Source organism: Corvus hawaiiensis, chromosome 6, assembly GCF_020740725.1.
Source record: "Corvus hawaiiensis isolate bCorHaw1 chromosome 6, bCorHaw1.pri.cur, whole genome shotgun sequence".
Lineage (NCBI taxonomy): Eukaryota > Metazoa > Chordata > Aves > Passeriformes > Corvidae > Corvus > Corvus hawaiiensis.
Window position 1 is genome coordinate 53,369,210 of NC_063218.1, and position 12,001 is coordinate 53,381,210.

Consider the following 12,001-nt stretch of genomic DNA (forward strand, 5'->3'; position numbering starts at 1 on the left):
TCTGCACAGATTGAATATTTACTTAAAAAAATCACTGAAGCAATGGGAGCAGGCTGGCAGCAAGAGCAGTTTGACCATTACAAGATTGCTCTCAACACCAGTCGAGAGGGTCTTTCTGCGTGGGAGCTGATTGATCTCATCGGAAGTGGGCAGTTCAGTAAAGGAATGGACAGGCAGACAGTGTCCATGGCAATCAATGAAGTCTTTAATGAGCTCATACTAGATGTACTCAAACAGGTAAGAACCACAGAGAGGGGTAGAATGTTTTATTGCATTAATTAGAAAATGTTCAATTTGTACTCGAATTTCGTTACCCTATTGAATGATGAGCAGGAGGAAATTAGGTAAATTATCCATAAGGGTTCTTTAATATGAGCTTATTTTTATAAAAGAAATTGTACTACTGTTCAGACTGTTGTAATTGTAGCAGTATTATGAGTGAGTTGCTTCTTGGGAGAGCTTGCTTTTAGAAAATGAAAGAAAGAAGTGGGCTCTGACTTGAAATATGGCCTTTTTTATATTAGTATCAGCTGCTTGTTAGTTCACAGAATAGCTGCATCATGCTCTCAGTTCCCAAACTGATGACAGCTCTTCAGCCTTTGGAAATGCTTTTCTGCAGTTTCAGTTATGTTGTAGGAAATGCAGCTGTGCTGGGCACCACCTCTGTATTCAAACAAGAGGGTCTGGGCCAGGGTATTCTCTAGCTGAAATGTTGGCTTCTAAGTTGCCCCACTTCAACAGGGCAAAAAGGTGTGGAGGAACCAGAGGGCTCTCCCTTCTTGTTCTGCTTAGCAGGCTACATGGCCAACAAGTTATTTACCTGCACTCAGACTCCAGAAGTCATGCTGGCCTTTGTATTCTTAGCCAATTTCTTTCTTCAGAATTACCAGTTTAGGAATGCCTTTAAAAATTGCATTTCTTTCATAGGAATTGTAAGTACCGCAGGGACCTGAGGGGTCACACCTAGAGAGCTCTTTAAAATTGACTTTTACCTGACAAGAGAATTTTTTTAGTCTTTGATTTCTTGGTGAGGAGAGAAACAAAGGCTTTCTTGGCAGGCTCTCCAAAGCTATTCTGAAGAAACCATCAGAAAGTCTTGGCACAGGAAATTATTTCAGAATACCCACAGAACAATGCAAAAGTCTATTTTTGTTAACTGCTGGTTGCCTGTTGGAGGTGAGGGCTGGGGACACACACACACACACATAAAGTCAAGTGAGGGCAAAATGAAGTCATTCTGCTGTTTGATACCATGAAAATAAATTAACCAGTGTCAGTTCAGTCCTACTTGAAACTTGTGAGGAAATTGGATTTCTTTTCAGTTTTGATTCTGCATTGTGTGTCTTCCCCCACACCATTTTTTTGTTTTGTTTTGTGTCTCCTTTCTTTCCTCTCTTGGAGCCTGGGATTCTTTATCAAGGATGTCTGAGTGCCTTTGAATGGTTCCTTGACACTTAAAAATAGTGTCAGGATTTGGCCCAGCGCCTCCTGGGCATCTGGGACAGTTACTGGCCCCATGGAGAGCAGAGTTCCCTGTATCAGTATCCTGATACCTTGTTGATTCACAGAATCATCCTGTTTATTGCAGTAATCATATAATTGCCTCAAGATATTAATTAATGATGCATGGTCTTGCAACCAAGCGTCGTGCTACCATTTTTATTGAACACATCCTGGATCTCCAGGGCTTATTGCAGGTAGCAGCAATAGTTAAATCTGTGATATTTAGTGTTCTGAAAGATGTGTCCTTCGTGTGATAATAGTTGGTGTGGAAAAGCTTGTGCTTTTCAAGAGCTCTCAGTGGGCTCTTGGAAGATGAGAAGCAGCTGATACTGAAGTAATAGGTAAAGATTTTGCAGAAATTTGCGGGGAAAGTATTAGTCTGACTTGGCTTTGAAAGCAAATTTGGTAAGTCAGGAAGGGAAAAAAACCCCTGGCTATGATTTAGACTGTGTAAAGCATGAAAGACTGAAGCTGCAGGAGTCCTTCACATGACCTTGCAACCACCCAGAGCTCAGACCGGAGTCTGGAGATGGCAAACAAAGCTGTTTCTCTGTGCATTCCTGGTTTGGAGCAAGGGAGTGGGATGGCACATGGGAATAGGCAAGGCCTTGGCTCTGGACATGTTTAAGTGGCTAGAAAAGCTGAGCACAGATAAGCTGTATATGTAGGGGGTGGTTTGGGCTTTTGTTTGGCTTGGTTTGTTTTTTAAACAAAAACGCTTCTTCAACTGTTCTGAATGTTTTCTTTCTCCTCAGACCTGTAGAGGAAGATATCTTTGGCTTAAATATGCCACAGCACATTTCTTCATATCTTTGGTTTTTTTTAATACAAGCAAATCTGCATGTATCAAAAACTGGTTTAGATGAAAGCCATTACAGAAAAATGTTCCTTGGTCTTCTTTCCAACTCCTTCATCCTCTTAATCTGGAATGTTTTGAGTGTATTTTCTGTATGGCTTGTTCATAGCTTATATTGATGTTGATGTTTCAGTTTCATCTGTGATGTGATTTTTTTTGAAGTTAGAAGTCAGACAAAAGTATGTAGGTATTTAGGGAATATGATTACAGAAATGGCAGGTATAGCTGAAATACTGGCTAACTTTGTAAGTATTTGGAGCCATGAGGTAACTTTTCTGTGTGCTCTAGTGGGTCTTTACACCTTTACATAACCAAGAGACCAGATGGTTCATCAGAAGCCAGGCATTTCAACTGATCTGTTGCTTTTAACAGGGCTATATGCTGAAAAAAGGTCACAAACGGAAAAATTGGATGGAACGATGGTTTGTGCTAAAACCCAATATTATTTCCTACTATGTAAGTGAAGATTTAAAGGACAAGAAGGGAGACATCATACTGGATGGCAACTGTTGTGTAGAGGTAAAACCACTCCAAACACTATGTATGTCTCTAAAGATAAGAATTAATCCTTTTTTGTGTGGGATTGACTCCTGATAACTTTTAAAAGAGATTTTTTTTGTTTTACATAAAACCAGTTCATAAACATCCTTTTAATAAAGGCTCTTAGTGCTGGTGTTTGTAGCTCTGTGACGCAAAACTGCATAGATGCTGCTTGACTGTATAATTTAGATTTCAGTGTTTGCAAAGCTAATCTTTATTGTTACCCATTGTAGGCCTTGCCTGACAAAGATGGGAAAAAATGCCTTTTTCTCATAAAATGTCTTGATAAAACCTTTGAGATCAGTGCCTCTGATAAAAAGAAGAAGCAGGAATGGATTCAAGGTGAGGTTTCAAAAAGTCTAGGTACGTGAAAGTTAAGGTTAGTGGAATTCTTACAGCTGTGCTTTACTCGAATTTGAAATTTTTGGTCTTGGGATTTTTTGATGTCTGTGTTTTGGGCACATGGATCTTTACGGGGCCTGAGACTCTGGAAGGACTAAGGATCCAGGTAAGGGAAATTGATTTTTGTCATGTAGGTGCCTCAATTTATGCAGCCATAGCCAAACTAAAATGATTATAATAGTTGTTTTTTCTATCTTGGCTGTAATTCTAGGAATGGGGAAGGGAAGCAATCTTGTAAATTGTTGGTTTTGGGGAGAAAGGGAAAGTTTGTTCATTTTGGCACCATAAAATACTGGCTTTGCTTTTACAGTTTTGCTTAAAGCCATATGTTTTGGTGAGCTGAGAATAAGGCTGGGAGTTAGGGCTTGCTCTTCTATTCCCATGGTAAAATCATTCCTCCTGTGAGCCTTCTCAGATATGTGCTGTGTGATGGGTACATCCATCTGCAGAGCGAGACAGAAGCCCTTGCAAAGCTGTTGTTGCCAATGCCATTGAAGAATGTGCAGCAGTTAAATATTTGGAGCTGTGGGCTTTCATTTGCACTTCCCTCTTTACCTGCAGCATGTGTTTCATTGCGCCAAAGTCAGGTGTATGACAAATGATTCAAAAGGAGGTATTTTTTCATGGTTATGGTAGGTGAATAAAATACCAAAATCATGTGCCACTCCTCAGCTTTGCTGTCTTAAATATTTCCTCATGGCATGTAAGTGAATGAGAGCTACTGTCTTACTGGGAGAAAGTTTTCCCTTGGAATATCTGTAAGAATACAGGGTTTAAGGTTGGCTCTAGGGAAGACAGATAACATCCTACTTCTTGGTTAGAGTCACTGAATCTAGGTAGTAAGAAATCACAGAGTTTTGGGTTTTTTCTTGTAGCTGGGCATATAAGGGATGCATATGTCCATGGCCTGTTACAAATCAATGTTGGAATTGACATAATTCAGTGGAATTGCCAGACCTTACCCCTGTGGCACGCAGCCAATGCTGAGAGCTAAGTGTCTCACTTTTGGTTCGTGTTGACAGCCAGCCTGATGAGAATTAGGACAACTGACAACAGTTCTTTCTGATTTAAAAATACATTAAATCCCCAACACAACAGACAGCACAGCACCACAGGTATTCATTCACGAAGTCTGTTCAGAAAGTTGAGCATTGCCCTTCAGTGGTGCTCTCTTCCTGTCCCTTCCAGCCATCCAGAGCACTGTGAACCTGCTGCGGGCGGGGAGCCCTCCTCCCCACAAAGAAGCGCGCCAGAAACGGAAGGAGCTGCGCCAGAAGCTGCTGGCTGAGCAGGAGGAGCTGGAGCGGCAGATGAAGGAACTGCAGGCGGCCAACGAGAACAAGCAGAAGGAACTGGAGACCGTGCGGAAGGTGGGATTGGGAGCTCAGTCCCTGTGGTTGAACTGGGCTTCTTGGAGAGTAATTGGGCATCTCTGTCCTGTTCAGGCACATTGAGCAACCTCCTCCAGAGGAGCTGCACTTGTTTCAGGCCCCTCTACTGAGCAAGGGATTGTCAGGCTGGTGTAGAACCTGCCAGCTCTGCGGATTGTGTCTGGGGATGGGAGAGACCAATACTTTCAGTTGCTTTGGGGTTTTTTGTTTTCCTTTTCTGTCAGACACATCTGTCAAACCTGGGGCTTTCCATGAAGATTTTCTTACATATTTTCCCAAAGTTGTCACATGATTTGTTTGTTTATGGGAACTGTTCTCTTCCCACGGATGTAATTTCTATAATTTCTGTCTTTAAAACAAAAAGATGTGGCTTTTCTTGCTGTGAGAGCTTTGAGTGTGGAGTGTACCTTGAAAACAGCTTAGAACCCAATATTCAAATTCAAACCCTCCCCACTTGCTGCCTCACATTTTGGCTGCTGAGTCCCTGCTGCTGCAGCCATCCAGACGTTCCTTTGTGCTTACTCTACAGGTCTCTACTACCTCCTTAAATTAATATAAGTTTTTTGCATTCACATTTAGGACAAGTCTGCATCATTTCTTGAGTTTTTCGTAAATAAAACCTACTAATTTTAGCCCTTAGAAAATCTTCAGTGATCTTTGCAGCTATAAATATTGTGAGGGTATTAAGGGGTTTGAGTCTACAAAGCAAATAAAATAATTTTTAAAAAAGCATTTTTAAAAGTCTTGTCATTGTCACAATTTGTGGCAAGGAGAAATTTGTCTTTTCCAAAATTAATCTTGCACTGACTAGTACTGATGTAGGTATTATTCTGTTTGCCTTCAATGGAGTCTGACAATGGAAAACCACTTTTTAATTTAATTTTGGCCCCTGTAGTCTACCATGTGTTTAAGATTCAGAATGCAAAATAGACAGTAAAGGATAGCCTGTGTTACCTGCTACTGGTAAGTAATGTACCTGTTAACAGAAATCATAAGGTTGGATTTCTGCATTGTTTACTTTATGGAAAAATATTTAGGGGGGAGATAACATGAGAGCAACCCCAAAGGAGCAGTAGGATGTTGACAGGCTTCAGGGAGTTTTATAGAAATTAGAATGGGTAAACTAAAGAGAGTTGTGGCCAGAAGCATCTCTTGAAGTGGGTTGAGTTAAAATGACTTCTCAAGGAAAGTAGCTTAGGCTCTGACATGAGCTACTGCACTTTGCTTAAGTGGAACTAGGGGGGAGGTACATTGTTGGAGGAACTGAGAGTGTTTGATTAGTTAGAAAAATGTTCTTCAAGGAAAAAGCTTTGTAAATGCTTCAGGAAACTGGATTGTTCTGGGAAGCTTAGAGGTTGATTTGCTCCTGATGGCAGTGAGCCACCATTTATGCAGCATCTGCCAAAGTGTGCTCTGGGACTGGTTTGTATTCTCGTAGCTCCTGCAGTAGAGTATTTCAAAATGTCTAAAATAGATTTTTTTCATATTTTTAATGGAATTTTGACATGTGCACATTGAACTGACAGAAAGGTAAGGTTTTCTTTGTGTGAGAGCATGCCCAAATGTGTGCACCCTTTCTGTTTCAGTTTGGGGTCTTGCATGGGCTTTGGAGACTGTGCTATCTAACACCTGCTGGGGATGGTGTGTTCCTGTTGATTCCCCCTCCAACACTTGTGGCTTTTCCCTGACCTGCACAGTTCCCAGTAACCTACCTGCCAGGAACAGCTGGTGGTGGATTAAGCAGGAAGTTGCTGATACTGAGTGGACAAACAGCATTTTCTTGCTGAGCTCTCTGGCACTGGCCTGGCACCTGCCCTTGCCTGTGACTCTGCACGTTCACCCTCTCAGCTCAGTACTGGCAATGTTTGTTTAATTTCAGAGTGGGGAAGGAAATCTAGAGGAGATTTCACTTAAATAGGCATCCTGGATTTGACCACAATTACATGCTTTTAAATGTCCTGGCAGAGGCGGAGTGCTGCTTCTAAAACACTGGCATCATTTAAGCCTTGCAAAGGAGAGCAGTTCTGTGCTACGTTCTGCAACATAAACCCAGAAACTTGAGCCTTCTCCTTCACTTCTTCCCATTTATTTCAGACCAGAGTGATGTTACAAGCACTTAAAAGAGTGAAAGTTTTAGCTTGGCAGTTTTAATCATTGGGGCATCTCATAAGTTCGTCTAGGTTGGTGAGGGAGGATGGTTTAAATGGGGTACCTTCAGGAGCATTACAGAATCACAGAATGGTTTGGTTTGGAACAGTCTTCAAAGATCATCCAGTTCCAGTCCCCTGCTGTGAGCAGAGGCACCTTCCACTAGACCAGGTTGCTCAGAGCTCCATCCAGCTTGACCTTGAACACTGTCAGGGATGAGGTATCCACAGCTTCTCTGGACAAACTGTCCCAGTGTCACCTCCTCTGGGCTTGGTCCAACAGGTCCATGTCATTTTTATGTTGTGCCCTGCCCTTACTAAAGGTCTGTGGAAACATTTTCCACAGCCCAGCATATTAAGAAAGGAGCATCAAATAAGTTTCTTAGGAAAATTTTGTGAAAGAATGGTTTTGTTTTCAGTATTGGTAAAATTTTGGCTAGTGATTGAAGATTTCTAACCTTGCATGGATTGAAATCCTGATGAAAGGAAAAACTGTGACCACTGTCTTTATTTGCAAAATCAAGATTGAACAAAAGTAAAATAAGATGCAAGAAGGTGGAAAGGTACCAGCGTCTGTTTCTTAGGCCTTAGCTAATGTTCCGCCTAATTTCAAGTGATGATTATCAACCAGGATTTTATTTACCTTACTTGGCAGTTTAGGGGATGTTAGAGGGATGATTCACAATGGCACAATCACTTATTCTAGCCAAAGTTAGTGGCACTTCTGCTTTCCCATGACAATTCAGTGCTTCTCATTTCTGTTTCTGTATGAACTCTGTGCGTGCTGGCATGTTTTCCCTATTGGAAGTCCTATGCAGTCCTGCCTGAAATGTGTTTTTTCATAATGGTTTTCTATCCCATTGAGGTAGAGAAAGAAATACAGTGATTTCTATCGCTTGAGCAAAGCAGGACTCAGAGGAAACTTGGAGATAGTCAGGTAATTGCCTTTACATTGGTAAATTTAAAATTATTTTGCAAACAATCAAGGTAGACAATTATATTTAAAGGCTGAGAATAGTCTCAGACATTAAAAAACCCAAGCTGGTGCCTTCATGATTTTGAAGGCTTCTTCCATTTTTGTTAAAACCAAAAATTGTTAAATCAAGTTCCATTCCCTCAAAATGATTTAGTTTTGCCAAATTGGTTTTTTCCTTCTTTTCTTTCCCCCTACCCCCCACCCTTCTCTTCCAGCAACTGGAAGCAGCAGCTGCTCGTGCTGCTGAGGAGGAGAAGAAAAGACTTCAGACTCAAGTTGAATTACAAGACCGCTTCAGTTTGGAGCTGGAGAGAGAAAAAATGGTGAGTAGTGCATGAGGGGTTTTGCTGCTATTACACATAGGGAGTCGTGTTCAGCAAGGGCTTCCCTCACAGGCAGCCACTGAAAGGATTCTGCACATTTTGCAGGAGGCTGGAGAACGCCACCTGTGTTGCATCTATTTGAGATGTAGGAATAAAGTATTTTTACTGGTGAATTCAAATACTGGAACAGCCCAGCTACCATTTGTACAGCATTCAAAAGTTAAATACTATTGGAAAATTGGGGAAAAATTGACTGTTTGAAGGATAAATGCAGACTGAAGTTCTCCTTGCAGTTTTCAGAGATGGAGAACCTGAGACCAGTACTTGCTGTATGAATAAGCAAAATGAATCAGGCATAATCAAAATGCATTTTATGTCTTCCTAGAACAATTGCTTTTTTATGCTGTGTTCTTTTACAATTATACACACAAATATAAAAAAAGAAATATTTTTGCTTTACAATACTGTTACTACTCAGCTACACTGAGAATTCCCCAAAGAACTGGTTTTCAGTCTTCAAGGGCTTTGTCAGGTTGTTCTGTTAGCTGGGGAAAAGAAGGAGAAAAAGTAAAGTGGATGTGATGGGACATCTCAGAACATTAATGCACACAGTGCTGCTTGATGGGCTGAGCGTGAATTCCTGAATACAATCCCTTTCTGGGTCACTGGGATTTGGGTCAGCTCAGGGGAGCAGGCTGCAGACCAATGGGGCAGGACATGCCAACCTCCTTAGCTGTTTTCCAGCCCTTTATCCATCCTGTGCCATCATCCAGAGACGTAAGTGTATGAGATACACTGCTGCCAAGGGAGGGAGTGAAGATAGTGCCATTAAATCAGCCTGACCTTTGTGTCTGGCCTCTCTACAACCTTTGTCTTCTTCACTTTATCTGTAAATTAAGCAACAAGATCAAGCTGACTGAAATTAGGTTTGAACCCCTGTAAAAATCATGTGCTGCAGGAAGTAGGGCAATGTAAGTAGCCTGTATTATTATTTTTTTTTTAAATGCTAATAGTTCCGTATCTGCAGATCTGGCCTCAATTTTATCAGTTCTGCTCTGCAGACAGCAGGAAATGGTTTGTCTCTGAAAACATAACCTGAGGGAAACCTGGAAATTCCTTTAAAAATTGGAAACCTGAGTCGAATTGTAGCTCATGTGTCCTAAATTTATGCTACTAGGTAAGACAAAAAATGGAAGAGCAGGTTGCTCAGAAATCATCTGAACTGGAACAGTATTTACAAAGAGTACGTGAACTGGAAGAAATGTATAAACAGCTACAGGAAGCATTGGAGGATGAGAAACAGGCACGTCAAGATGAAGAGACTGTGAGGAAACTTCAGGCCAGGTATGGCTTTGACCAGGTAGAAAAGTCTTTCAGTTCCCCACCCCTCCCCTGCCAATAGTGAGTACCTGTGCCATGCTACTAATGACTGTTTGCCCCTTGGGTATGCTGCTGGAACGGGGGACTACCTTCAAGTCCAAACACAGGACAGGTTTTATTTTTCCTTAAGATATGAAGGCTGAAGCTGCTATTTATGATTTTTAGAATATGTCTGATTAGCCTTTAGCAGAGGGCAAACTCAGCAATTTTGGAAAAGCAGGTGCAGCTATTTTTCCATCAGGTGTTGTGCATATCAGCCCGTGAAAAGCTGAGATCTCTCTGTACAGGCTTTTCAGTTGTTTATTTTACAGAGCAGTAACTGTAAATACGACTTTTCTGCTGTGTTTTATCACAGGTTTAAACTGTAATGATAAAGGGTTAAGTTTCCTCTTCCTCACAGGGGCTTTGTGGAGTGTGGTTTTTTTCTTCACATATTCAGTCCTCCTAAGACAATGAAGATAACTTATGCATGCCTGTTTCTTCTGGGGCTCTGTGCTGCGTATTTGCATTATTGACTACATTTTCTGAATAGCCCTTTGTAGCAGTCAGACTGCTTGCACTGCTGGCATGACACTGAAGGCAAGCCAACAAACAATAACTTTTTCCCTGCTTCCCAAGCTTTTTTTTTTTTAAACAATATTCTCTTTCTCTTAAAAAAAGAAAAAGAGGAAAAAATTAATTTTGCTTCCCTACGCAGATACAACTTATGTTTAAGTGCAGTTAACATCACAATCCCCATTGCAGATTGCTGGAAGAGGAGACAGCAAAGAGAGCTGAACTGGAAAAATGGCATTTGCAGCAGCAACAGACCATTCAGATGACAGAAGCAGAGAAGCAAGAGCTGGAAAACCAGAGAATGATGAAGGAACAGGCTCTTCAAGTGGCTATGCAGCAACTGAAACAACTTGAATTGGAAAGGAAGGAGGCCCTTGAGCAATATGAGGTGAGCTGCTCTGGTCATCAACCTCTCATCCTTACCTGTAGATTGACTGAATTTGAAGTTCTTCAATATTATGTTTCTTTAAGGGTTAGTATGGCACAAAAGTTAAAATAAGAGGTAGGATGGTTGGGTTGTTTCTGTTTTTTTCTAGTTTTTACTCGGTTTCTAGACCAGTAGATAGATTTGAAGAAGAGGATCTGTTTCAGACACACCTTTGAACCTCTTTTATATATTTTTGTCCTAATTTGCGTGCAGGCCAGCTCAGTCATATCCTGAAATACTCTGTACATTTGTCTTCTGCTGCAGACTCCCTTCATGTGCAGTCCCACTGCTGCCATAACTGGGTGCATTTTGCTTCTGAGTTAGTAATTCTTGCAATGCTTTGATGATGTCATGGCACGGTATTGTCTTCTACAGATGAAAAGTCAATGTGTTACTGTTGGCATCTACTCCTCAAAAATGTATTTAAGTACTGACTGGATGTCAAGGATAGGTAGGAATTAGCTCAGATTCTCAATGTGCAGCAGTGCCTCCTGTCCCAGATGCCAGGCCTGCTCTCTGCTCCACTGAGTGTTTTTGGGGAAGGTCAGTAAGTGTTCATGGAAGAAATTAGAGCCAGAGTCCAGCAAGTACAGAGGCTGAAGTGCTGTACACTTTCCAGGGCTAGAGAGGTGTTGATCCTGCATTTATTTAGGTCAGGAAAGAAAGCCTGGCTGCGTTTGTATTTAACAGGGAAGGGTGTTTATGGGCTGAGCTCTGAAGGACAAGCCAGGGAGCTGTCTTGCCTGGCACAGAACACAAATGCTGCACTCACTGCAAGCAAGGGTCCAGCTGGGGTAGTTGTGGCCACTTTACAACTTCCCAGGGTGGTGTTACATCTCACACCATCACAGGATTGCTTCTGGCTAGTACTTGGCTTTTTTTTTTAGGTGACATCTCAGGCTTTTTGTGTGTGAAACATCATTTACTACTCCAAAGGAATGGCTGAATACAATAGACATATAAAACCACAAAAAATTCCACAAAACAATTATTTTAGAAATAATTAAACATTCTAGCCTTCTATTTGGAATTGCCGAAAAGACCAGTCTAGGCTTAAGAATGAAGACTGTCTTCATTACACAGCTACAGAATCTTGTAAAACCTTGTTATTTTGGGATTCTGGTTTGACAACTTTTTTTTGGGGGGTTGTGGTGGTGAATAATTATTTAGAATGGTTCCACACTAAACAGAGGGCTGGGCGAATTAGCATGGTTCTGGCTTTCGGTTTGAAAGGTGTTTTATCTGTTTATATGAACAGACTAAGTTGTTGTTCTTTTCAAGCGGGCTGTGTCTTTTTCAGGAGGTTAAGAAGAAGTTAGAAACGGCAGCTAATAACACCAAGAGTTGGAAAGATAAAGTAGCTCATCATGAGGGATTGATTCGATTAATAGAGCCAGGTGAGTTATCAACAGAAGAGTTACAAAAATATGTGTTCATTCTGTCTCATGTACTTACATTATCTGGTGATTTATTGAAGTCTGCCTTTTCCTGTGCCTTACTG

At 41.2% G+C, this 12,001-nt stretch overlaps 1 protein-coding gene and 1 long non-coding RNA gene across 5 annotated transcripts in view; one reads left to right on the top strand and one right to left on the bottom strand.

Annotated features, from left to right (window-relative positions):
- Nucleotides 1-12,001, top strand: part of SWAP70 (switching B cell complex subunit SWAP70) — a 35,538-nt gene that overhangs the window by 21,260 nt on the left and 2,277 nt on the right. Inside the window, exons 4-11 of the mRNA XM_048307031.1 lie at nt 10-237; nt 2,732-2,878; nt 3,133-3,241; nt 4,490-4,671; nt 8,031-8,138; nt 9,316-9,482; nt 10,263-10,461; nt 11,801-11,897. Coding sequence (XP_048162988.1) covers nt 10-237; nt 2,732-2,878; nt 3,133-3,241; nt 4,490-4,671; nt 8,031-8,138; nt 9,316-9,482; nt 10,263-10,461; nt 11,801-11,897 — 1,237 coding nt within the window. The remainder of the gene's footprint in view (nt 1-9; nt 238-2,731; nt 2,879-3,132; nt 3,242-4,489; nt 4,672-8,030; nt 8,139-9,315; nt 9,483-10,262; nt 10,462-11,800; nt 11,898-12,001) is intronic.
- Nucleotides 1-12,001, bottom strand: part of LOC125327505 — a 69,537-nt gene that overhangs the window by 531 nt on the left and 57,005 nt on the right. The window lies entirely within an intron of this gene.